At 40.3% G+C, this 27234-nt stretch overlaps 1 protein-coding gene across 3 annotated transcripts; it reads right to left on the bottom strand.

Moving 5' to 3' along the window:
* Positions 1-1001: 1001 nt before the first annotated feature.
* LOC135586706 (15-cis-phytoene desaturase, chloroplastic/chromoplastic-like) lies at positions 1002-27234 on the bottom strand. Of its 3 annotated transcripts, none has more exons than XM_065121237.1 (15): positions 27097-27234; positions 25801-26076; positions 25583-25715; positions 25283-25371; positions 24300-24357; positions 13158-13313; positions 12469-12617; positions 5049-5168; positions 4729-4942; positions 4514-4616; positions 4267-4314; positions 3510-3555; positions 2306-2493; positions 1648-1810; positions 1002-1242 (listed from the first exon to the last, which is right to left on the bottom strand). In XM_065121237.1, the coding sequence occupies exons 2-15, from the start codon at positions 26020-26022 to the stop codon at positions 1186-1188; spliced, it is 1746 nt and encodes a 581-aa protein (XP_064977309.1). In that variant the 5' UTR covers positions 26023-26076; positions 27097-27234; the 3' UTR covers positions 1002-1185. The 3 variants fall into 3 exon arrangements, with proteins under 3 accessions (XP_064977309.1, XP_064977310.1, XP_064977311.1); XM_065121238.1 differs by lacking the exon at positions 27097-27234 and adding an exon at positions 26908-27050; XM_065121239.1 differs by lacking the exon at positions 5049-5168.

Below are 27234 nucleotides of genomic sequence, written 5' to 3'. Positions count from 1 at the left end.
ATAAAGTGTTTTCAAAAATGTTTGCTTATGGATCCCGAGTGAGATATTTTCTCTAACCCGTTTTCTCTTTTGTAGGTTCTAAGGAACCATGGGAGGCTTTGGGGAGGTTGACCTTTGCAGACGGACACGCAAGGGTACCGTACAACTTAAGCAAAACCAGTTAAGTTCATGGCATTCTGTAGAAGGGTGGTTTGTAATTCGCTACTTCAAAAAAATGCAGTCAAAATAATAGAAGGTTGTGAACTTGTTATGAGAACTGTGAATAACTGTAACAGAAAATGGAGAAATTCCGCAATGAGTTGAGGTCAAGGGCAGATATCTGACACCCCTGTCACCAGATGAAGTGGCAAAGAAGCTGGATCACAAATAGCCCAATTATGAAATGGCTGGGCAACCTGACGTTGTAAACAATAAAGCATACAATAAGGCCACTGTTCTTTGGTGTGTTTATTTATACCTTAAAACATACAATAAGCTGTAAATGTTGTCATGTTCCTTTTATGCAGCTTATTAATGCCTAACTTAGAATGAGCAACTAGTTGTTCCGGTGTAAAATGAGGTACTATGTTTGAAGAATCAGCATTGCACAATGTCGTTGTTGAGGTTATGTATTTCCATGATGAAATACATCAAATACATACTTAAACGGTTGGTTTTATAAATAGGGCTTCAAATTCAACCGTACAGGAAAACAGATACTGTTGTTGCAATCGGCGTTTTTTTTTCGTTGCAGTTTTGATGATCGTAGGAACAGTCGGCCGAAGCTTTTAAAATGGCCCATTTAATAATCAGAAAGCTCATAAAGTTTGGTGCAAATGCTATATCCCCCAGATCGCCAAATTTTGTTCAATGCAAGAATCGTTGTGGTGCAAATGCTGTTTCCAGCAGATCACCAAGCAAGTGCTATGATCTCATTTGATGGATGCAAAAAATCGTAGTGGTCATGAGAATGTACTGGCAATATTCATTCTACATAACTGTTGGCACTTGTCATCCTCAAGTTGCAGTAAAAGAGGATCTTTCGGCTTTGATGTTGCTCAAGAGTGAAAAGCAATCTTCCTACAATAGTTGGACTCTTACAGGTACTTCGAGCTATTTGGAAAGGCCAATTACAGAAACAATTTTGACTTATGCCTATAAAATTCCTATTGCAGTGATGTTAATGATAAATCAACTAGCTGACACTCATATTGACACCTGGACTTCTCTCTGGGCGGCCTGAGCAACCAACACATCATAGTCCTGCAAATCACACAAGCCAAAAAGTATTATGATATATGAAAACTACTTGTGTTGTCCTGGTGCAAGATGCACATTGCAGTTTGCACATTGCGAACAGCAATTTTCAGTTTCAGGATAGGGCTCCCATGCCACTAGCGTATTTGGTGTAGACAGGCATGAGTTAGGAACTCTCGCAACCCCAACACCATGCGGGAAGACCATTGGGATGACTTGGTGCCCATTGTTCGTACCTTATCAGCACAGGGAACTCATGATGGATGATACCAACTTAAAATTTAAGGTTCTTATCTGACATTTGTGGTAGTAGTCCATCCATCATGAATCCCAGGTTCGGTAGGATAGGAAAAGCAGATGAACCAGGATATTGCCTGACATTTAATACTCTTGGAGTGGAGAAAAAAATACCTGTGTGATTGCCTGAGCACAAAGCTTCCCAGATAACACAGCACCCTCCATGGAAGCCAAATATTTCTGTTTTGTATAGTCGCCAGCCAGATAGAAACCTTTAACCGGGGATCTTTGCAAAGGGCGGCATGGTTCACAATCTGGAACAGTCTTGTAAACAGATCTGCAATGAAATGCAGCATAAGAGATGTAAAGGTAAGCAATTTTTTGCTAATGAATGAAGAACAATATTCACAACAAAATTCACTAAACTAGAGACTGAAAGGTTAAAATTTTAACAAAAATAATGTGTGAGGCCTCTAAAGGTTTTATTGACCAACATGAAGCATTTCACTAACATTTTCACAATGATATTGTCTTCATTGGAACCTTGTTAACCTCTAATACCTTTTATCTTAGAAAACGAATGAGGTTCTTACTAACATTGTCCATTTCACATATATTGGTTTGATAGCTCACCGTAAGTTTTGACCTTATTTGCAACTTGTAAGGTGCTCTTTAGATTTGATATTCTTTATTATTTAGTCTGGTTTCATTCTATCTATTCTTTCTTCATATATTCAATTATATTTCAGCATATATTCTCTGATGACTCAAAAATTCAAATTAGAAATGGCAGAAAATACCACTCAAAGTAGTGCTTTTGATTTTGTCTCACCTTGGAGTCTTTACTACATGATATTTCAGAATTTTGGCTTTACTTTGATCCGCCGCAATCTCATCAGGAAATAGCTTAGCCAGTTCTTGCATAGTGGCATCAACAATTTCCTGGTCACTGCATGAGATCCATTGTTCTGCGGGAGCAAACACTAATTCCAACATTGAACGATCAGGATCATAATATTCCTGCATGCATATTTAAATAATCAGAATATGACCTTAATAAGTTCTAGAAAAATTTCCTATTAAGCTGGTGATGCAATTAAGTAGCATATTCAATTTCATGCCTCAAATAATACATCACTTATAACATCCAGCATCTTTCAGAATTCAGCTTCAAACATTATCACAATCTGAAGGAATGGAAGCATGAGGAATTTGCAAGAAAATATTAGGTTCAGGAAGGTGTTTCCTCTCAAAATACTCAGAAAGAAGTTTCCACTGAGAAGTTTTTCTTAACTTATTGCACTAACCTTGCTGGATATAACCAAAGATGCAAAACGTAAGTTTTATGAAAGATGACAGATCTGTTGTCTGCAAGAACATCTGAAGATAAGGTTGAGGAAACTATATTGGATGCAAGTAGTTATTAGTATATATTTATCCAACAAAGTCACTTTCATAATTATCACGATATACAGAAACATGATGAAATTGGCAATGTTAGTTTAATAATAAAACCTGCTTTCATCCAGGTTAATGATACAAATACCACTAATAAATTATAATAAATTCATCTAACGAAAGAATCCAGTTGAATTGGATCCCACAGGAGCACACTGTTAAACTTATTTCATCAACATGAATTTTTATTCCAAAAGTACCAATGTCTGTTACTTTTGAAAATCTAATTGCTTCGTAAGTCATCTTTCCTCGACAATGACATATTAGGCTCTATTTTCCTAGTTTGAGCATATTCTGAATGTTCTTTTAATTGTTCTTTAAGAAAAGACATGCATGAGAAAGATCAATGTCTTATTTGCTGGTCAAGGATATTTTCTATACATCCAATAAAAAGAAACAAGAGAATTTTTTAAGTCCAGAATGCAATTGAATCGCTATTTTACTCCAAAAATAAATAGAGTACGAAGGAGCAAAATTAAGAGTCAACAAACTAAGGTGTAAAATACGCCATCCTTAAATATATTCTCATCTCTCAAGAATTTGTGTCATATACATGCTAGTAACTTATATGCTGTTACCTTGCATGTGACGGACATGTCTGCATATACACTCAAAAGAGGACTCCTGGAAGGAAACAATGTGGAACACAATATTAGATTAGACATTAGCAACTAATTAAGTCAATCTATACAACAAACACAATAACCTCGTCCACTTGATTAACATTCTTGATAAACTCACAATGAGAATATCAAGTATGTCTGTCAGAACTCATAATTACCCAACTATAAAATGACAAGTTTCATCACAAGTAGAATCATTATCAAAGGGACATAAAACAACAATTAGTTTTAAAACTAAATATGCAGTTTGCATCAGGAAACCCATCATCCAAGAACAAAAAAATCATGCTACCGGTGACTTCCCCTTCTTTATCTTGGCGAAGGGAAGCATCATCCTTTGTTATACCAAAATTTCAGCACATAAATTTATGATTTATCTTGAATAGCAATAATGAATAACTTTTTATCCTATTTTTCTGAATTACAGGAACCTAACCAGATATCACTGGTCCCTTTCATACATGTATAATATATCCAAGTCAAGTATGGAATAAAGTGATCTGTTTTAAAATGTGATATCTTTGACTTCCAATATATGACTTAACAGGATATACATGTGAACATGAATAAAACATAATTATCGTACTTGAAGAAACAGGCATGTCAATCACATGGGACAAACATATACAACCATACACACACACACATGAATATACCGACAAGGCATTTTAAAATTATAAACTTCTGTGCAAGAAACTCTGATGAGCAGGACCTGCTGAATAGAAGATGGTCATAGGTGTTCTTCAGTTTTCTGTCAAACCTGAAAAGTTAAAGAAAAATTTTAAAAAATTTAGAAAACATGTTTTAACACCAGTAAATCACAGTATCTGCCATCATGATAATTCTAATATTTGGTTCTCTCGAGAAGAAAGTCAAATTATTTTGTGCATTTTGTTCGATATGAATATGGACTAATAACAAGAAACCAACATTGAAGTGATAAGAAAATGTTGACTGACCATATATGTACATTGATAACAGGGACTCCCACTAATTTTTCCAACTTCTTGAAGTACAGAATATCCTTCCACTCTTGCGGTAAAAGAAGCTTCAAGATATCAACTGATGAAAATATTATATTAGCCAATGCTCTAACACATGCAAGCAAAATCAAAACTGAATAACTCGCATTATATTTTATTCATCAAGGAATAAAAAGTGAGCTAAATTATACCAGGAGTGGCAATTACATAAACATCTCCACTGATTATGTTTCCACTGCTGAGCAAAAAGTGCTTTACAGTTCCATCGGGGTTTAGCTCAATTTTCTGAGTTCGTGAACTAACCCAAACTTCTCCACCCAATGATTCAATATGATCAACAATTGGCTTGCATAATCTTTCAGGAGGATTACCATCTAGGAAGGCCATTTTTGAACCATGCTTTTCCTGTTGATGGACAATATATGTGAGGCTCTGTGATTTGATATGACATCATTATATCAGATGCAACTTAACTATGACATCATAACATTCTCTTGAAAAAATACTATACCTGAAGAAAACGGTTCAAAGCAATTAATACACATTGCATGGAAAGCTCATCGGGGTTTATAAAGTTGAGTGCTTTGGACATGGCAATGAAAACTTCATCATTGACTCGGTCCGGCACACCCTACAGTTATCAAAGTTACATATCCATAACACTTATCAAAGAACATATTAACTTAGCAAAGTCAACTTGTTTAAAGTTGCATAATAGCATTACATTATAACTACAAGTAAGAGGATGATAAAAAATTCAACGGATATGTCATAACACAAAGTCACAGCAGCGACAACTGTTCCTATACATGATGATTTGTAATTTTGTACATATCTTGCAGGCAGGACACCAACATGACACATAGGCCAGGGATTCATGCCTATGTATGCAATTGTACTAAGGTATATAGACAAGCATACATAAGTACTGGTTGACACGAAATGACATGTTTATATCATCATGTCCACATTTTTATGTTAAATGTCTTAGCAATGGTCAAAGACATGGCAACATGTTGTCACAGACTTAGCTGGTTTTGCCTAAGTCGTGCGGCACCCTTGCGTGTCCGTCCTCAAAAGTCAACCTCTCCGAAACCTCCTATGGTCCCTTAGGAGTTACAAAAGAGAAAACGGTTTAGAGAAAGCGCCTCACTCGGGATCCACAAGCAATCATTTTAGAAAACACTTCATAGCCAATGAAAATTACAAACAGATTTTACAAATGGACATACATGAGCATTACATTAAACACCCTGTTTATAGTTTTGTCCGTGACATTCTCCCCCATTTATTCCTTCGACGTCCTCAGCGAAGCCTTTGCTGACGCTACAACTCCTCACCTTTGCTGAGTCTTCAATCTTCTGCTCCAGCTACAATGCGCCTCCTAGCTCCCAGTTGCTCTTCGTCACTGTTGTTGAGTAGTCAAACTTTTGATCCGCCATGCTGCTTCAACTCGCTAATGACTCTGACTCTAGTGTAGGGTTGGCTGAGTTGTGTTGATCCCTGTTGGTTCCTGCAGATCTTTCAGATGAAGGAAAAGACCATCCTTACAATGCGTCAGTCTCTCAAATGCCTCATGCTACTTGAACTAGGTGGATGCTTATTGGAGCTTTAACGAGCATTGTCTCGTAAGCTTTTGAAGTTTTTGGGTTTTTCACAAAATTTGCTCATTAACTCTTCTTTCACTTAGTCGTCACTTCCAAATAGGTTTGTATCACTTCCGCTTTCGATTGGCATTCTGTTGGAAAATGAAGCGAATAATCTACTCTCAGTAGCACTGATCACCATTGGTGAGGATTTGACGACTATTGTCTTCCATTTTGTTTCTTCGAAGAGTCTTTGAACATGTGCAGAGCTCCTTTGCTGGATAGCTAAGAGAATTAGGATACTCGATTTCACCTATTCACTTAAGAGTTGAGAAGGCAAATGTTACTTAACTTCGCCCGCCTCCTCGAGGGTTACACTCCATACATCGAGCTAGTTACTGACCTTCGCCTATTCTTTGCTCACACTCCTGAAGCACTCGAAGTGTTTACACTCCTTACGTTGAGTTAGCTACTGTGATTCACCTTCTCAATGCCATCGAACTTCTGGAATGCAAGAAGTTTTCACCCCAACTTGGAGTAAGCCTTTAATAGTTTTGATCATCTCTAAGATTGTACCATCTTCTCCATCAACCCTGTCGCCTACTCCATTGAGTAGAAAAGGTACAACACCGCATACTACCTGCTTCGTTCCTTGGTCGTGCACTCTTGTAAGACCCGAAGTCCTTCACTTTCGGCTATCTTGATGAGAAGCTCGTTGACACCGGTCTTACGAAGTTCCCTAGCCTCTGCCCTTCAATCTTGTCTCGATACTTGGAGTTTGCCTCTGCAGGCTCCACCTCCTCGACCTCTTTCACAATCAAGCGCTCTCCCTCCATGAGAGCAAGGGGATCGATGAATTCACGAAAGTCCCGCCTCTGCAGTACCATGGCACTGCCATGCATGGCCCTACTATCCGTCGTCTCACATCTGCATCCCTTTCTTCACAATCGGTAGATGTCTCTATGGCACTCCTCCGAGTCCCCATCTCCATTCTAACCGATGCTTGGTTTTGGCTAACTAAGTCCCTCTAGACTCGTTGTTGCTTCCTCGCCCCTTTCAACCCCCTGCTTCAACACATCTGTGTTCTCCAAGCAGTTCCCCTTAGTCGATGAAAAGACAAACTGCAACTCCTATGCATGGCCTCTACCATCATGTTGTAGGGTTTGCATTGATTCTGTTCTCCTTAGCTTCCTTGGTAGCAACGTTCGCTGACTCGGCCTTGTCCTCTGACTTGCCGAGCTCCCTTAAGCGAATATGGGCTCTGGAGCAGTCCAACTCTACAACTGCTTCGATAATACCTCTGCATAATCAATTCCCTCCTATGGGACTCACTAGTACTTGCATTCGAACTTTTCCCTCGGTAGTACACAGCCCCCATATGCTGATGACCAAGGCTTTCATCCGATGTAAAATTCGATGCATGCACAGAAGACCCGCCTCTACAGTACCATGGCTTTCACTCCTTGAATCCATAGCCCTTCTTGTCGTCGTGTTGTTCACCGAAGTGGAGTTCCCAGTAGCTCCCGATCATACCTCTGTATGATATAGTCCCTCACGAGACTAGATTCGTATGTATCACATTGCCACGAACTGTTCCACCACGATTCGTTGCACCATGTCGCCTCCTAGTGACATCTATATTGGATTCTGTTCCTTGTGGGATGAACTCAGATTGTGATCCCTCCATGTGTGGCCTCTGCTAACACATCATAGGGTCTCTTCCACCTTCGATTGTGTTCGCTCCTTTGACAATCAACCTTCGTCCACCCGCTCTCGGGTCACACTCAAACGAAGCACAACTCTAGAACAGTCTGTCGCCTAGTAGCTCCCGAAGTCCACCGACTTCGTTGAAATTGGTGCACCATCGTCTGGATCCTAGGCCTCTGTCCCTACCATCACAATATCCGTTGTGCACCTCTTCCTTCATGGCAACTCGAATGGTAGCACTGTGGCGTATTCTTCAAGAGTACCCGCATCTACGTCCTCTTGCCCCGTGCCAAGGCGTTATGAACCCAACTTCGCCTCCGCAAGTTGAGTCGCCTTGGTTCCTCCGTCAAATGCTTCTCCGAGATAAGGTGCATGTGCCTAGAAGCTCCCTTCGTCTTTAGCACCATGTAAGATGAGTTTGCTCCATTAGAATAAAGGACCCATGGAACAGCATGATCGTGCTCTTGCCTCTACAAGAGTTCATATCCTTGACCTTTGTCCAAGGAAAGCACTGTGCCTCCGCTCCATGTTCCCTTCATGCGGCTTGGGTACTTCGCCAAGTTACACCTAAGTTGCTCCGCTCCTCGATTTGCATTTAGTTGATTATGGTCATCACGCCCACCATTCCACGGGTCAGCCTTCCATTAAGTCTGATCTCCATATCGACTCCAAGTGTGCCTTCATTTGTGTTGCCTTAAGTCGTTCCCCCGCTTGATCTCGCAATGCATTCCTCAATGCATTATCTCAAGCGAGATCGTGCGACGACTCCTCGTCGATTTGCATTGAGTTGATAATGGTCCTCAGGCCCACCATTCCATGAGTCAGCCCTCCATTAAGTCCGGTCTCCATATCGACTGCAAGTGTGCCTTCATTTGTGTTGTCTTAGGTCGCTCCCCCACTTGATCTCGCAATGCATTATCTCAAGCGAGATCGTGCGACGACTCCTCGCCACTCGCTCGATCCGTTAAGCTTTGTGGAGTTGTTTTGAGGTACTCCTCCTCAACATGTGCAGTCTATTGCACATGGTTCTCCCTCTGAAGAGCCGGGACTTATCCCTCTTGGATATCCGTCCGTTGAAACAACATCTCTCTTCGTTTCCTTCCCTCTAAAAGTTTCGAAGACCACCTTCCCCTTGGACTACTCTGCCTTACTAAACAAACTATACATTGTTCTGTCTCCTGCAAACGCACTTGCTAGATTGCGACTCCACATCAATACAGCCCCCCCGCTGCACCCCTCAAGGCCTAGCAACATACTAAACTCGCTGCACACTTCAGCCTCCTACAGATGTATCCTTCTCATGCTGAAGAGAAAGTTCCAATGCTCCATGGCGTCGAGTTTCGGTCGCCTTAGGATGGTCACGAACACTCCACCTCACCTCACCTCTGTAAGCTTTGCACAACTCTTTCAATCGATGAACAACTCATTCCACCTTACATGGTCTCATCATTTACCAAGTGCCTCGCTTGCCTTAAGCACTATCAAGTACAGTTGCCAACGTTGAGCCGTAGCTAAAACTCAACCATCCCAACCTTTATGTGCTACGCATTCTTTCCAGCTTACTTATCATCAGGGTCTGCAGTACTGAACTGTACTGCTCGGTACGGGCGATACATACCGGTCCGACAGGTTGCCGGTACGCGGACCACCTGTTACCGGTCCGAGTGCACTGTAGCACTGTAGCAGTGCTACAGTACTCGGCACACCTGAGTGTACTGCTCGGTACACCCAGGTGTACCGCTCGGTATACCGTATCGTACCGGTACCGAGCCCAGGTCGAAATACCGGTACGGTATGGTATTGCGAACCTTGCTTATCATCGTAGTGCCTCTTGCGCGAAAGGTTGGTCATTCCTCTGAATGTCAATCTCAAATGCCCACTCATCTGAGCGACCCTTTTTTCCTACATCTTCATGTCTGTTTTCCCTCAAACAGTCGCGCGTGCTGACTGCCCTCAACACAGCCCCGCTAGGTCAACCATGTTTGCATGCTAAGTGTTTCTATGAGTGCTTGTCCCGCTCTGATACCATCTGTCACGGACTTAGCTGGTTTTTCCTAAGTCGTGCGGCACCCTTGTGTGTTCATCCACAAAGGTCAGCCTCCCCGAAACCTCCTATGATCCCTGAGGACCTACAAAAGAAAAAACGGGTTAGAGAAAACGCCTCACTCGGGATCCACAAACAATCATTTCAGAAAACACTTCATAGTCAATGCAAATTATAAACAGACTTTACAAGCTCTGAACGGTTGCACAATAAAGGGTCCAAAATGGTCCACTACAGATCGAACATCTCTCACAAGTGTCCACATGACACAACTTTTATTTATAAGCCTAAAACAGCCACCAAACCTAATTAAAATTAGGCTGTTAAGCCTTCGATCATCCCTCTACATGTTGTGCAAAACATGAATCAACCAAAAGACATTGTGGTGGCTGTCCGTGACATTGTGGTGGCCTGTAATCAACACGTTACATAACAACCTATGCTTCTAAGCACCTAACTAGATTTACCCACATTATAGTAACAATATTTTCAAGCATATGAAAGTTTCTCAAAAAAGTTCATGAGCATTTATATGACAACGATTATCTAAATAATTCCCTATAAGCTACTTATTTCAAAATCAATCAAGAACAATTTGATTATACATTATTTTATTAAAATAAATAGTAATTAAGAAACTACCATGAACAATAAAGTAACCTTTTGTCATGGTTGTTACTACCAAGGTTCGCAATACCGTACCATACCGACGTTTCGACGTTCGCTCGGTACAGTACGAAATGATATACCGAGCGGTATACCGCTCAGTATATATATATATATATATATATATATATATATATATATATATATATATATATATATATATATATATATATATAACTCGACGACGTCGCCTCTCTCTTCTCGCAGGCGAGGCGACGTCACCTCGTTTATATATATATAAAAGATTATTTTTTTTTTTTTTATTTAAAAGGCGACGTCGCATCGCCTCGGCGACGTCGCCTTTTCCTTCCCCACGCGAGGCAACGTCGCCGAGGCGACACGACGTCGCCTCGTTTATATATATATATATATATATATAAAGTCCAAAATAGGCACCTCAGCGACGTCACTGAACGTCGCCTTTTTCTAAAATATTTATATATAAATATATATATATATATATATATATATATATATTATTTTTCGTTCCGCCCGATAGCGGGCGGTCCGTGTATCGATATGCCGTCAGACCGATACGTACCGCCCGGTCGGTATTGCCTACCTTAGTTACTACTATGAAGTATGAACAATAACAGGGAGTTGTTTCTAATTTTGCTGAATACTTTCTAGACCATGAACTTATTGTCATTTGCCATATTGTTTCCAAATGGCCAACGGTGGCTCCTACTCTATTGCATTGATCATTGAATTTATTAAAATTATTATTGTCAACAAATTTCCTGAGCTATAATCTTTTCGAAATTCAAATAATTAAAAGAATGTTTGAAATTAGAAAGTTATATCTTGGCATATAGAAAGAAGATGAAAACTGTATATGATGGCTTTGAATAAGAAAATGCATAAGTCATTGGGAATCACAAGTCCTTCCTCCTCTCTTTCTCCGCTGCCCTTCCTCTTCTTTTTCTTCCGCTCAGAAACATTGGTACATACCAAGTACCAACCCATGGTACATAGGTATTAACCAATATGTACTGTTCCAACTAGGTTACTAAAATGGGTCCGATATCCGAAACAGCGATCCTTATTCAAAATCTCCATGGTATACATGCTAATCCATGTTAATACCTGCTAAAGTAAATGCTTATACATGCTAATCCATGTATCTTATATGGATTAGCATATAAGATACATGCTAATCCATGTTTGGCCAATAAATGGAGTAAATGGTTAAGAGGTTCAATATCAAATTAATCACCCGTTCAAACTTATCAACATTAAAGCACAAGACCATAGTCTCCTAGATGATATTAAATTTTAAAAATATTTGTGCTATAATTATTTTTCAAGTAATTTCAGCTTTTGTCAATTCTACTCAAAATTGTTACAAGGTGAACGTGTAATCTACATTGTTGTTCAGCAAAAATAGAAGTAACTTCCTGAAAAATCATGACTCATGACACATTAATATAATTGAACAGATGCAGGCTATGGAAACATTTTTCTTTATCATGTAAATGTAAAACAACTCGAAGGTAGTCTAGATTGGGGAACATGTTGCATGTTTGGATATGCTTAAAATATTAGTTTTAGTTTTCATGGCATAGCATGATGCCGACTAGATATGCATCATCTAGATATTAAATGCCCAACACATTAATAGGTGCAGGCTATGGAAACATTTTTGTTTACCATGTGAAGCAACTCAAGATAGTTTAGATTGGGGAACATGTTGCATGTTGGTATATGGCTATATTTGTTTTAGTTTTCATGGCACAGCATGATGTAAGTCACATGCTGACAACTAGATATGCATCATCTGGAACTTTTGAATCCTTAAATGCAGTCATTTGAACTTTGATCTAAGCATTTAAAAGTCAACCTTTTCCCAGAGGAAGATTTCCTTTTAGATTGGAACTCAAATTGAAAAAGATGGCTATATTTCGGTACAATAAGTTGAATTACAGTACCTGCCTTCTCATCCACTCTGTAACAGTCAACCCATCCTGCGCCTCCACATAAGCTTGCCCTCCAAGCATGGCTGGCAAAAGTCCAAGTGCAAATCTCACTTTCTCTGGCCAAGTCAGCATTTCACTATTTCTTAATATTGCAAATATTCCTGCCAAAAAATTATAAAATTGGTCAAGGCATAAAAATATTTATGTAAATAGCTCCACCACTAATTTGCAGAAGTGTTATCTAGTGTCTATAACAACAATCTCAATGAGGTAAATAATTCATGATGGTGCCACACCAACATGGTATGTCCCAGAGAGCATGGCCCGGCATTAGTAGCATGTACAATGATTGCTTCAAATTGTATATTTTGTCTATTTTGAATGCATCAGTCCTCCGGACTAACTTATTTTCTGTCAATTCATAAGTTGCAAACCGAACTAGAAGACTTAAACAATCTCAAAATATTTTAATATAGGTTAGTGTTCTTTATGGTACAGTTCCTTCTGTTTTTATTGCATGTCCCAGTTCTAAAATCATCAGTTCATCACCCTGCAACTCTTCATGGTAAGTTGACTTACATTATTGCACTACTAAGATAAAATTTCCAATGAATTCTGTTGTGGTTCACATTCTAATTACACGAATATGCTAAATAATATACTACAGATGATAATCAAGATGGTCAAATTCTATTACATACCATTGAAAGGTGCAGGAAGAATTTCTGGGAAATCGAATCTGCTAAACTCTCCTGGCTTGTTCGGCATTGCAAAAATCATAGAATGCTCCTTCCATTGCAAGCGATCATTGATACCAAGTTCCCCAAACAAGTTCTGCATATTGGGATATGCCCCAACTTCATAAAAATAAGAAAGAAAATAGTCATACAGAATAGATTTGTTATTTGCTTTACTGGTAATGCAAAACACTAAAATTTGATAGCTAAAACTGATCTCAGTTAGCTGTTAAGATATTCAGAAATCAGAACCAGAAAACATTCACTCAAAACCAGATCATGAAAGAAGCATATTGGGTATGTATGGTACACCTCCTAATATGTACATAGACATGTAGCTAAGCATTTGTCCAGATATATGGGCATTCATGTGATAGGACTCTAGCTAGGAGAGTCCTAATAGAGAGGGGCATTCATGTAAAACCTACCTAAGCCGACCCCTATTAAAGAGGTGAAGAGGCCAGTTAGGGTTAGGAGGTTGTTTCTTAAAGAAGAATTAGAAGTTGTAAAGGAATAGGAGTCTTGAGTAGGAGTACTATTAGGAGTTGGTTAGAAGTGGGAGTCTTGAGTAGGAGTCCTATTAGGAGTTAGGGTTCAGAAGCCCTATAAATAGCCATGTATTCATCCTTTTTGTTAAGCAATAGATGAATTTTTTCTATAGCCTTTGAGCAGCAATTTGGAGGAAGGAACCCCTATGGAGTTCCAAGGAGGCCGATCCCCTAAAAAGATCAACCCCAAGCTTAGAATCTATAAGGGTTCTAACACCTGGTATCAGAGCAACGTTCTTGGCGTCTCACTGCCATTCCACAGCCATCCATCAGCCCTCCACGGCTGCCCAAAGCAATTTCTATAATTGCTTAAAAGATCGTCGCCAAATTCCGCCGTCATCTCCACCACCGTGGATCGTCCTTTGATCTCCCCGTGAATTGCAATAGGTTCTGGTTCCCTACCTTACTACTGCTGCAATTTAGTTATCCTTATTCGAAAATCCAAAAAAAAATTTGTTTCAATATTACTGTATAAACTTTTCCTCGCAAAGTTTTCATCTTAACGACGAAAGATACATTGCAGAATTCCAACCGCATAGCACAGTCTGTTTGGTCTTGCTACCACGTTTTTTCTGTCTAAATCTCTACCAAATTTTTTTGACAGCTTTGACACTTCCTAATAGCGGATTTTCCTTTGGTTTCATTGAAAAATTCTCAATATAAACCACTGATCTTTTATGTCCAATCTGCTACACTTGAAAATCTGTGCTGCAGAAAATTTCAACCACATATTGTTGTCTTAACCAATCTATTTGCAATCTTTTTTAAACGAAATTTCTTATACACTTCATAGATCATCTTGGCTTCCATCTAAGATTGATCTATTGAGGAATTCATCTCTAAAAACGATTTTGTGTTGCTACAAATTTTCGTCGCAAGCCACTGAATTTTTTCGACGAGAATTCTGCTATCGCAACTTGCACCAATTTTCTTTTTGTTATACTGCCAAAATTTTTTTGATTAAATTGGACATCCTTGCTGTCATATAAACTGAGATTTTGCTGTCAATTCCCTCCTCAAATTTCTCAAGTTTTTGGTGAAAGTTTCATCGAGAAAACGTTGTTTCTTCGACGACAATTCTGCTCTTACAAGACAACACATACCTGCAACAACTTCCATTGATTTCGATCAAACCTTTGCTGCCATCTACCACAGATCTAAAACTTTCATCCACAGCCCTAAAACTCCACCAAACCACACCCTCAACTGCACCCAAAACAGCCACAAAACAAGCATAAACCGCAGCCTACATCCACCAACCCTTTCGACCATAACTTCTCTCAACCTATACATGCCTTTAACCCGCCAACAAAAGAGAGATCTTAACATCACAGATTTGGAGACATATACTATGGCATCTAAGGAGGCAATCAATGCTAAATTCGAAGCCTTCAAAGCGAGAATGGAAGATAAGATTCAGACTCTCTTTACCGAACTCAGTTTGGGCCAACCACCAAGCCCGAAGAAATCACATCAAGCGGAGAGCTCTAACCAATCGCACAAAGCCCGAAGAGATAACTTCCAAGAGAGGGGAGGTTCTATAATCGATCCCAACTATCAACGCATAAGGGTGGACTTCCCTAGATGGGAAGAAGGAGACCCGATTGGTTGGATCTCGCGCACGGAGCGATATTTTCTATACCACAAAACCGCGGACGCATCTATGGTGAAAATTGCGACTATACATCTTGAAAAGGATGTCATACAATGGTTTGACTAGTTTGAACACACTCATGGAATCCTCTCGTGGCGACAATTCAAAGAAGGACTACTGATCCGCTTCGGACCAACCGATTATGAGAACATTAACAGATAACAAGCAAAGATCCGACAAACCTCCACCATTCAGGAGTACCAAACAAGGATTGAAAGGTTATCTAATCAAACTCGTGATTAGTCTCAAAAACAACTATTGGGGACCTTCATTGAGGGCTTGAAGCCAGATATGCAGGGAGAAGTTAAAGCGTGACAACCGTACACACTTATGGCAGCTATCTCTTTCGCACGACTTCAAAAGGAGCAATTGAACCATTAAGCCTGAAGGACTAGGGTCGCTCCCCGATTAGCAATACTGAAGCCCTCAGCCCGACAACAAAAGAGAGATCTTAACATCACAGATTTGGAGGCATATACTATGGCATCTAAGGAGGCAATCAATGCTAAATTCGAAGCCTTCGAAGCGCGAATGGAAGATAAGATTCGGACTCTCTTTACCGAACTCAGTTTGGGCAGACCACCAAGCCAAAAAGAAATCACATCAAGGGGAGAGCTCTAACCAATCGCACCAAGCACGAAGAGATGACTTCCAAGAGATGGGAGGTTTTATGATCGATCCCAACTATCCACGCATGAGGGTGGACTTCCCTAGATGGGAAGAAGGAGACCCGATTGGTTGGATCTCGCGCGCGGTGCGATATTTTCGATACCACAAAACCGCGGACGCATCTATGGTGAAAATTACGACTATACATCTTGAAAGGGATGCCATACAATGGTTTGACTAGTTTGAACACACTCATGGAATCCTCTCATGGCGACAATTCACAGAAGGACTGTTGATCCGCTTCGGACCAACCGATTATGAGAACATTAACAGATAACTAGCAAAGATCCGACAAACCTCCACCATTCAGGAGTACCAAACATGGTTTCAAAGGTTATCTAATCAAACTCGTGATTAGTCTCAAAAACAACTATTAGGGACCTTCATTGAGGGTTTGAAGCCGGAGATCCAGGGAGAAGTTAAAGCACGACAACCGTACACACTTATGGCAACCATTTCTTTCGCACGACTTCAAGAGGAGCGATTAAACCATGAAGCCTGAAGGACTAGGGTCGCTCCCCGATTAGCAATACTGAAGCCCTCAGCCAGGCAACAAAAGAGAGATCTTAACATCACAGATTTGGAGGAATATACTATGGCATCTAAGGAGGCAATCAATGCTAAATTCGAAGCCTTCGAAACGCGAATGGAAGATAAGATTTGGACTCTTTTTACCGAACTCAGTTTGGGCCGACCACCAAGCCCAAAGAAATCACATCAAGGGGAGAGCTCTAACCAATCTCACCAAGCCCGAAGAGATGACTTCCAAGAGAGGGGAGGTTCTATGATCGATCCCAACTATCCACGCATGAGGGTGGACTTCCCTAGATGGGAAGAAGGAGACCCGATTGGTTGGATCTCGCGCGCAGAGCGATATTTTCGGTACTAGAAAACTGTGGACGCATCTATGGTGAAAATTGCGACTACACATCTTGAAAGGGATGTCATACAATGGTTTGACTAGTTTGAACACACTCATGGAATCCTCTCATGGCGACAATTCAATGAAGGACTGCTGATCCGCTTCGGACCAACCGATTATGAGAACATTAACGGATAACTAGCAAAGATCCGACAAACCTCCACCATTCATGAGTACCAAACAAGGTTTGAAAGGTTATCTAATCAAACTCGTGATTAGTCTCAAAAACAGCTATTGGGGACCTTTATTGAGGGCTTGAAGTCGGAGATCCAGGGAGAAGTTAAAGTGCGACAACCGTACACACTTATGACAGCCATCTCTTTCACACGACTTCAAGAGGAGCGATTGAACCATGAAGCCTGAAGGACTAGGGTCGCTCCCCGATTAGCAATACTGAAGCCCTCAGCACCCCCCCCCCCCGGTAAACCGAGTCCCTACACCAAAAAGGTTAATAAGAGAAGAGCTTTGGGAGCAATCTGCGAAGGGTTTATGTTGGCACTGTGACGAGCCGTGGAGCCGTGAGCATTGTTGTAGTAAAGGGAGACTTCTTATGATTGAACCTGTAGAAGAAGAGGTAATTGAACATCCAGAAGAGAGCCTTGAACATGAAGAAGATGCGGAAGAAGAGCCACAACCGACCGACGTTACGATACACGTACTAGCTGCCTACTGAAACCCGCAAACATTAAAGTTGGAGGCCTTCTCAAATAACAATTGATCACTGTTCTCATCGACACGGGCAGCACTAATAACTTCCTAAATAGTAAAGTTGCAGCTCGGATGGCACTCCACATCGAAGGTTGCAACAAGTCCGATGTAAAGGTCACCGAAACCCTAAAGTGCGACCAAAGATGCTCACGGGCGAAACTATTGCTGCAGGACCAAGAGATAATTACATATTTCTTCCTCCCTCTTAATGATCATGAGGCCATACTCAGAATTAAATGGTTGACGACATTAGGTGATGTTTCTTGAAATTTTGTGAAACTAATTATGAAATTCTACAATAAGAAGATACAGGTGATACTGCACGGGAAACATGGGGGCCACGTAACGACGATTTGCACACAACAAATGAAGAAGGTTTTGCATAAAGCATGCAACGGCTTTTTGGTACAACTTGAGCAACAAACTAAGGGAGAGCCAACGGAATTTGAAAATCCAAATCTAGTTCCTTTGCTTGCTGAATTTTCAGATATATTTGACGAACCGCGCAAGCTACCTCTTACCCGTCGGCATGATCATTGTATAACGATTCTTCCAAGCAAATCTCCAGCAAATACTCAGCCATATCAGTATCCACATCTCCAGAAGGATGAAATAGAAAGGATTGTAAAAGAGATGTTCGAAACAGGAGTTATTCGGCCAAGTTACAACCCCTACTATTCACCGGTACTCCTCGTACGAAAGGACGGAACATGGCGATTGTGTGTTAATTACCGAGCTCTCAACGGCATAACCGTCAAGGACAAATACCCTATTCCAATAGTAAATGAATTGCTAGATGAAAAGGAGCACATCTTCACAAAGCTGGACCTTTGATCCGGGTATCATCAAATACGAGTGTGCGAAGAAGACATACCGAAAACCACCTTTTGAGCACACAACGACCACTACAAATTTTTGCTTTCTTCAACAGAAGGTGGAATATCTTGGGCATATCATATCAGAGGAAGGTGTGGCAGTGGACCCCTCCAAAATTGGAGCAATGCAGAACTAGCCGATCTCAAGGAACATAAAATTGCTACGTGGCTTTCTCGGTTTAATAGGCTACTACCGCAAGTTCGTAAAAAATGATGGAAAGATCAATGCACCACTTACTTCCTTGTTAAAAAAAGATGCTTTCCAATGGTTGGACAAAGCCACCACCGCCTTTGACAAACTTAAAGCCGCAATGACGACAACACCCATACTAACGCTACTCGACTTAGGCAAGACTTTCGTTATTGAAGCCGATACCTCCGGAGTCGGAATTGGTGTTGTACTAATGCAAGATGGCCGCCCCCTCGCTTATACCAGCAAGGCATTATCTCCTTCCCATTTCAAAATGACTATTTATGACAAGAAGATGCTCGCGATTGTGCATGCGGTAGCCAAATGGAGATCGTACTTGATCGGGCGACGCTTTCAAATCAAGATCGACCATAAAAGCCTAAAATATTTCTTAGAGCAGAATATATCTTCCCCCGAGTAACAAAAATGGGTAACCAAACTTCTTGGATTTTATTATAAAATTATTTACAAAAAGGGAAAAGAAAACGTTGTTGCAAGTGCCATTATTGATCGACGGATCATGACCCGACGACAACGACCCACTACTGAAGTGCTAAGAAAGTGGGCGAACTTACTAGCAGAAGGCGCCACTTAGGAGAACTATGACAAGTTGAAGATCAAATTCAAAGAATTCATGGAATCTCAGCCTCGAGTACAAGTCTGATTTGAAGAGGACGAGTATGTTAGGCCTCTAGCTAGGAAAGTCCTAATAGAGATACGCATTCATGTTAAACCTACCTAAGCCGACCCCTATTAAAGAGGTAAAGAGGTCGGCTAGGGTTAGAAGATTGTTTCTTAAAGAAGAATTAGGAGTTGTAAAGGAATAGGAGTCTTGAGTAGGAGTCCTATTAGGAGTTGGTTAGAAGTAGGAGTCTTGAGTAGGAGACCTATTAGGAGTTAGGGTTTAGAAGCCCTATAAATAGCCATGTATTCATCCTCTTTTGTTAAGCAATAGATGAATCTTTTCTGCAGCCTTTGAGCAACAATTTGGAAGAATGAACCCCTATAGAGTTCCAAGGAGGCCAATCCCCTAAAGAGATCAACCCCAAGCTTAGAATCTACAAGGGTTCTAACATCATGCTGGCATAAGTGTGCTTGTCCACCGTGAACTAACTCATATGCAAAAATAAATTAGCTTTTAAGATCACCCCTCCCAATCAAGATGAACCATATAGCCAAGAGAAAACATTAACTAGAATAGAATATATTGCCCGACGCATAAGTAAATATTTCATAGGAGCCTTATTAGACCGTACATCTCTCTTGATATATCCAGATAATAGGTAGGAACATAGACCCAAACATTCAAGATCTACAATGATAATTATTAAATTGTTAGCACCACATAAGACATTCCTCCTAGAGTAGCTATTAATACAAACAACAGAAACTCTGTTATAACCATTTCTGTACATTCTATGTACTCTACGGATGGTGTACATAAATTATGCATTGAATTTTTGGCAGCGTTGTTCCAAAAGAAATGGAACAAAAGATTAGGTAGAACTAAGACAATTATTGTATGAGGTCTACCCAATGCTAAATGAACATCAGAGCTGTAAATGACATTTCTATTGCAATTTCTTGATTACCATATGATGATTTCTTAACTTTCCATACATAGAAACAGATAACTGTATATGACATTTCTTATGACGATGACACCAAAGGGATATTACGTGAATGGAATTATCCTGTGAATTATGCCTGAATGTTGAAATCCTCAAGCTTGAGGTCATCCCTAAAATGTACAGATATTAGCATATGTTGGACCATGAAGGGTGAGCCTTGAATCATTGTATTGTTGCTCCTTTGTGAACTGAGTGACCAAAGTTTGAGTCATGGAACAACCTCTTTACTTGCAAGGTAAGGCTGCATATATTATAATTCTTCTTGGGCTTTGAGGGAATCTTGTGCAATAGACTGCAGTCTCTGAGTACTAGAGTTCACCTGACTCATGTAAGCCACATTTGGATACCCTTTAATTGGTTTTGAAATGGGTTCATATAGCAAAATATAAATGGACAGTCATACTGCCTGATAAAGTACAAAACAGACGATACATGTCATTCTGATAGCTGACCAATATGCTGCCAGCCTGTTTCGATGGCACATAAGGAATTGGAGGCATATCGGCTGGTATGCTTCCCACATTGGGCGATACAATTGAAACTCGATTGTTACCAACCGGTGTTGGTCAGTAACAATCAGGTTTCAATTGTACCAATGTCCTTTCAATCCACACCAATTGCCAATGGTCAAATTGATTGTTGGGGGCTGTTTAGGGCTTATAAAAGCCCTTTCATCCCCCATTCAGACTCACTCTTTCTTTTTCACTCATTCTCACTCATTAAACTTGATTAATTTCTCTTATCTGTGATTAGAGAAAATCAACCTCCTGATTTAGAGAAAAGAGCAATCAAACTCAAGGTTGGGTGGAATTTATCTCCAATTTAGCTTCTCTCTATGTTTCCTTTATCATGTCATGTAATTAGTGTAAAGAATATTGGTAAATCTAGATACATTAGTGACTAATGACTAATTAAGACCTAATTAGATGTATTTGAGAAGACTTAGCTTAGCTTGATTGACCATGTATTGACCTTTTGCATGATTTATGAGCTAATTTTATCATGTACAATGGGAAATTAGAAGTTTTTTAATGCATGTTTATCTAGATAGATTAAGCGTGATTAAGGCATAATGAGTGGTAGATAAATAGACTTATTATTGCATGATTAAGAGTAATTATCATAATTATTGTGAAATTAGAGTCATTCTCTTATGTTTCAACCCAATTAGGGGTGATTAAGGGAATTTAGGGCTATTTACAGCAATTTTGTTTGTTATTTGATTATGAAATTACTAATCGATTAAGGAATTTTTTATTGTATTTAATGTGATTGAAGGCTAACAAAAGCTAATTGGTGTCTTTTTTTTTTTACTTTTAACCGAATATGGAGTCATTAAGTATAATTTAGTGCTAATCACAGTTTGCTTATTGTTGCTTGATCACGATATTTGTGGTAGATTAAGCTAATTAGAGCTAATTAGGGACTTCTTGGATTTAGACCGAATTATGTAGCTAGAGGTAACTTATTCTATAGACAATTTTTTGTAGTAAAATACCCAATAATCAAGTGATTCAGCATGACCAATGCAATCACCAACAGTGCATTCATTGGGACTACATCAATTGGCATGGAGGAATAACCCATCTGACATAGTATATAGTCGGTGGATTTTATGATGTCGCAAATTGCACTAAGGTTCCTCTAGAGATAAGAATAAAATTTTGAGATGATATGGATAAGAAAAAAGCTAAAGCTCTAGGCCTAACAAAAGATGATAAGCATGCTACAGAGGCACTGGTATATAATCAGTATAAGCATGCTAATATCCATGCCTCCTTGGAGTATCTACACATGCACGAGGAGGCAATGAGACTAGGCAGGAGCGTCAGCTTGTGAGGCAGCCAACTAAATCTCTTCCTCAATTAGGCAGAATAGGAAATAAAAAGCAAGGTGGATTATGAGGTTTCATTAGAGGCACTAGTAGAAGGGCAACACTTGATATAGTTGACCTTGATATAATTGACATCGATCAGCATGCTTACCCAGCACAGTAAGCCAAACAAATAAGAATCGATTATGCATATACAAAGGAAAAGAAGAAAGACATTGACAAATTCATTGCAAGGTGATTCAACTTCCACAGGATTCTATTCCTTACAGCCCAAGGTCCATACTACCAAAGCATGATGCATCAATTCAGAAGGCAGGTCCTGGCTTCCAACCTCCTACACCAAAGGAGTTACATGGCACCTATGTAGATACATCCAACATCCTATGTAGATGAGGAGGTGTTAATTGAGGAGGTGGAAAATTTGACAAACTGGATCAAATCATTTCAGAAATCAGTGATTTAAAAAGCGCTAGGCGCCAAAAGGCGCCAAGGTCCACAAACGCCCGAGGCGCTAGGCGCTCGCCCAGGCGCTCGCCCGAGCGAAGCGATGCGCTAAATTATAAAAATATATAATATAATTATAAAAATATATAATATAATTATTTAAAATTATCTAAATTATAAAAATATATAATATAATTATAACAATAATTTCAAATAAATAAAAATTAACAACATTAAAATCAAAATAATATATTATTAATCTATTAACAGAAAATTAATCATTTCAAAATTTAAATAAACTTAATATTAAGAGTATACTGAGCCTGATGGAGAAACGAGGAAGCGGCGGCGGCGGCGGTAGCAGCGAGCGACGGCAGCGACAGCAGCAGCGGCGAGCGGCGGCAGCGAGAAAGGGAAAGGGAAAGGGAGCGGAAGGCGCGAGCAACAGGAGGCCTCGAGGGAGGCGCGAGCAACGGGAAGGCTCGCGGGAGGCCTCACAGGAGGCGAGAGGGCTCGCGGGAGGCGCGAGCAGCGGGAGGCGTGAGCAGCGGGAGGGCTCGAGGGAGGCGCGAGCAGTGAGAAGGCTTGCGGGAGGGCTCGCAGGAGACGCGAGCAGCGAGAGGGCTCGCGGGAGGCGCGAGCAGCGTGAGGGCTTGCGGGAGGGCTCGCAGGAGGCGCGAGCAGCGAGAGGCGCGAGCAGCGACAGCGGCGAGCAGCGGCAGCGGGAGCAGCGACAGCGAGCGATGAGATCGCAATCGGGATCGGGATCGAGATCGAGAGCGACAGCGGCAGTAGGTTAGTGTTGGGTTAGGGTTAGGGTTAGGGTTGGGGTTATATCGGTTTAGTTGGTTCGATTAAACCAACTAACAATCGAACCAGGACCGAACCAGACCTAAAATTCTGGTTCGGTCGCCTTGGTTTACCCAGGCGCTCGCCCGAAGCGCCCAGCGTCTGGGCTCGGGCGAGCGCCCAGGCGGCGCCTGTTTGAAGCGCGCCGCCTGGGACATTAGCGAGGCGCTCGGGCCTCGCCTCGCCTCACCCGAGCGCCTAGGCGAGCGCCCGAGCGCCTTTTGCAATCACTATCAGAAATCAATGTCACATCATCAAAATGGGTTTACTGTCGATATTCCAGTACGTATGGAAAGAAAGTGAAGTACATACTGTCTACTAGGTTCTGGGATTCCATCCCCATGATTATCACATGGTCAAGTCACTACATGTCATCCTCCAAAAATTTGATATGAAGAAGAGACAGATAGGCTACCTAGTACATCTGTCGCATTCATCTAGGAAAAGATAAAAAAACCTGAAGGCTGATCAATATCTCAAAATCCTTGGTCGTAGGGTGTCCATATAGACCAAGATATTCATAACGCAGATATTAGAAATTTTGAATTCATTAAGAATTTGAATTTAATGTATATTTGAAGCATATATAACTTGAGAAAGGCACCACTACTGCTTGAGCAGCCGAGCAAATGAAAAAGAGGAAACAGAATGTTGTCTCATATCAATCTCCATATAAATGTTTTGAAAAAAATAGTGAAACATTAATGTAAAGCAGCAAAATGGCAAGTTAATTTGAAACAATAAACATCACTCTTGCAGGTAATGAAAAAAATACCACTTACAGAATATATGGAGGCCTGTCTCATACCAATCTCCATCATTGTCCTTCCAAGCAGCAACCTGCAACAGAGAAGGAATCATAAATTATGTTGTATCCAGAGCTGGCTGCCTCAAAAAATCTTTCTTTTAATTTTCTCCATATTTGTGTAAGTGCCAATCATACACATAACCAATCAACAGATTTAACACCAAAAAAGACTGACAAACAAGCAACGTAATATTCCTGTAAACACAAAACAAGACTATGACTACTATCTCAGAAAAAACAACTAGTCACTCTTCAACTACAAAGACAGAAGGTTTCTATGGGCATTAAAACTTAAATTAATATCTTAATAGAACTCTCAAGGAAAACACATTCAAGTCTTTGATATAAGAACCATCAAATGGACAATCACACATGTAAGCTTGTCAAAGAAATTCTGACATGTCCAGCTTAAAGTAAGGATTGTAATTTCATGACAAAGGGCATATTGATACCCTTTTAGCATGGCAGTGCTATTTGACACACCTCTGTGCCTGCCAGCATTGGCTAAAATTCACTCCATATACATGTTGGCATCTTTAGCAGAGGTTAGTTTAGTGTGTGCATTACCTTTTTTGGCAAGGTATAGTTCTTAATATATTGCACACAAATAGTACTATGTCACTCTATCTTATGTGCTTTAACAAAATCAACTTAACATTGTGTTGTCAATGTTGCCACATGCTAGCCAACAGAAAACATAAGTTAAAAACCAGGCACATGTTTATGGATCATAGTACAAGTGGAATGGAACACATAACAAAAGTGCACTAGGGTGACACGGTGGAAGAAAACCCAGTCCAACTATTTATTTATACAATGAAACATATCCAACCACACATGAGAGTCTGAACTTAACTTTTCAATTATAATGGAAAATTGGAAAACTTTAGACAACAAAACTTTACTGAAATGAACACACATATCATAGATTCAAAGCCATTTAGAATAGGCATAAACCTTTCCACCCAGGACATCTCTAGCCTCCAAGACTATAGGCTTATGACCTGCATCTGCTAGATATTTTGCCGTAGATAGACCAGCCAGACCTACCAGAAGTTGACAACATACATTAATATTTAATCATGGTTGAGTGATATAAGAGCATTATCTAAATAGCTACAGACTCGTACGGAATTTAATAACGCAAGTGAGAGGAAGAATTCATTTGACCATGCAAAATTAAAAATTGCAATTGGAAGGTTATGATTACTGATATTCTCTGCATTTAGGTATTCTAAAGATATCAGAATGTCATACCTGCACCGGCTATGACAACCTTCAGAGGTTTTCTTGGCCGTGGACCATTGCAGAAAGATGAAGATAACTGGGCAGCTTCTAGAAAACTAACAGAGTTCTCAAGTTCAGGCCTCGGGAAGTCTTTGCAGAAAACCTGTGGTTACAAAACCAACAATCCACTATTTCCCGGTGATAAATCAAGGAGAAGCTTGGCAATACAGAAAAACTAAAGGAGAAACCTGGAGAGGGCTGGCACCATGTCTTGGCTTCTTGTCCTTAAGCAACCAAATTGGAGCCTTCATTTTGAAACCCATGAACTCACTATTCCTGAACGATTCCAGTTTGTTGCTTCCAGAACATTTGTGAAATGAACATTTTTTATCAGGATTTGGATGCCACCAGTATCTTCTCTGAATTGTTCCACTTAACTTCATGGGAGAGACAGATCCGATAATGTTCATGCTGGCCTCTATATTCTTAGCAGGTCTATCTACAATCGATAATTAAACCTCCATCTGACAAGCATAAAAAAAGAAACAAATCAGAAGCAACAGGATTGTCGGCAGCAATTTCCCTGTTTTTTACTGATATATACATCCTGAAATTTATGAAACAAGAATAAAATCATTATAACTTCACAGAAAAGGAAGAAACTTCAACAAAAGATTAACCACATCAACTAAAAGTAAGTTGAAGAGGGAACAACGGGTAGAATGTAAAGAAGAAACATGTCCCAATTTGGTCTCAAAAACAAAATCTAGAAAAAAAATAACGAGCACGCTCCAGATTCACAAGTATATCTATTTTAAGATTAAACTTCAAGTTTCAAGCGATCGAATATCCGAAATCAACACCACTGACTAAACTATAAAATAGAAAGAAAGCTAACATTGCACACGCCAACCATCAACTGTGCAAAAGTAGGGGAAAAATTAGAGGAAAAGGATCAAGAACAAGCAGAAAAGATGACAAATCAAGAACGACGGCAAAACCTAGAGTCAGCCAACGAGTTTCACAAATTCAACATCAAGAAACCAAGGCAGAAAAGAACGAGAGAGGAGAATGGCTGAGAGCCGACGAGTTCCAGAAATACAACATCAAGAAAATAGAACGAACGAGTAAAAAAAACCGGTGGTTGTCACGTATCCAACATCAAAAAACCAAAGCGAACCCCCGGGGAGGGGGGTCGGCTGCGGTGGGGGGGGGAGCTAATAATAGGTTCTACAAATCCAACATCAACAGAGCGAACTGATGGGTTTCACGAATTCGACTTCAAGAAACCCAAGAAAAAAGGAACGAGCGACAGAGGAAGCTGATGGGTTCCCTAAATCCAACTAAAGAGTTACCCAATTCCAGGGTAAAGAAACCAACGCAACCCGGTACGAACGGGACAGCGAGCCGATGGGATTCACGAACCCAACATCAAGAAATCAAGGTGAACAGGAAGAAGAGAAAGCGCAGGACGTAACGGGCTTCAACAATCCATCATCATCAATAAATAGAACAAATAAAGAGCTGCAAAAGGGAGAGTTCACCTCCGATACGAGATCGAATACGGGTGGGACGAAGCGGAGGTTAGTCTCAAAGGTTGTAGATGCGAAGGGATAAAATGAGGAAAGCGTTTGTTTTGTTTTATCTTCAGGGGTGTGTTTGCACGGATTCCCCTCAACATA

The sequence above is a fragment of the Musa acuminata genome, chromosome BXJ2-8, assembly GCF_036884655.1.
Source record: "Musa acuminata AAA Group cultivar baxijiao chromosome BXJ2-8, Cavendish_Baxijiao_AAA, whole genome shotgun sequence".
In the NCBI taxonomy this organism is placed as follows: Eukaryota; Viridiplantae; Streptophyta; class Magnoliopsida; order Zingiberales; family Musaceae; genus Musa; species Musa acuminata.
The sequence above is the reverse complement of the archived record's forward strand: the minus strand, read 5'-3'. Positions and strand labels throughout refer to the sequence as shown.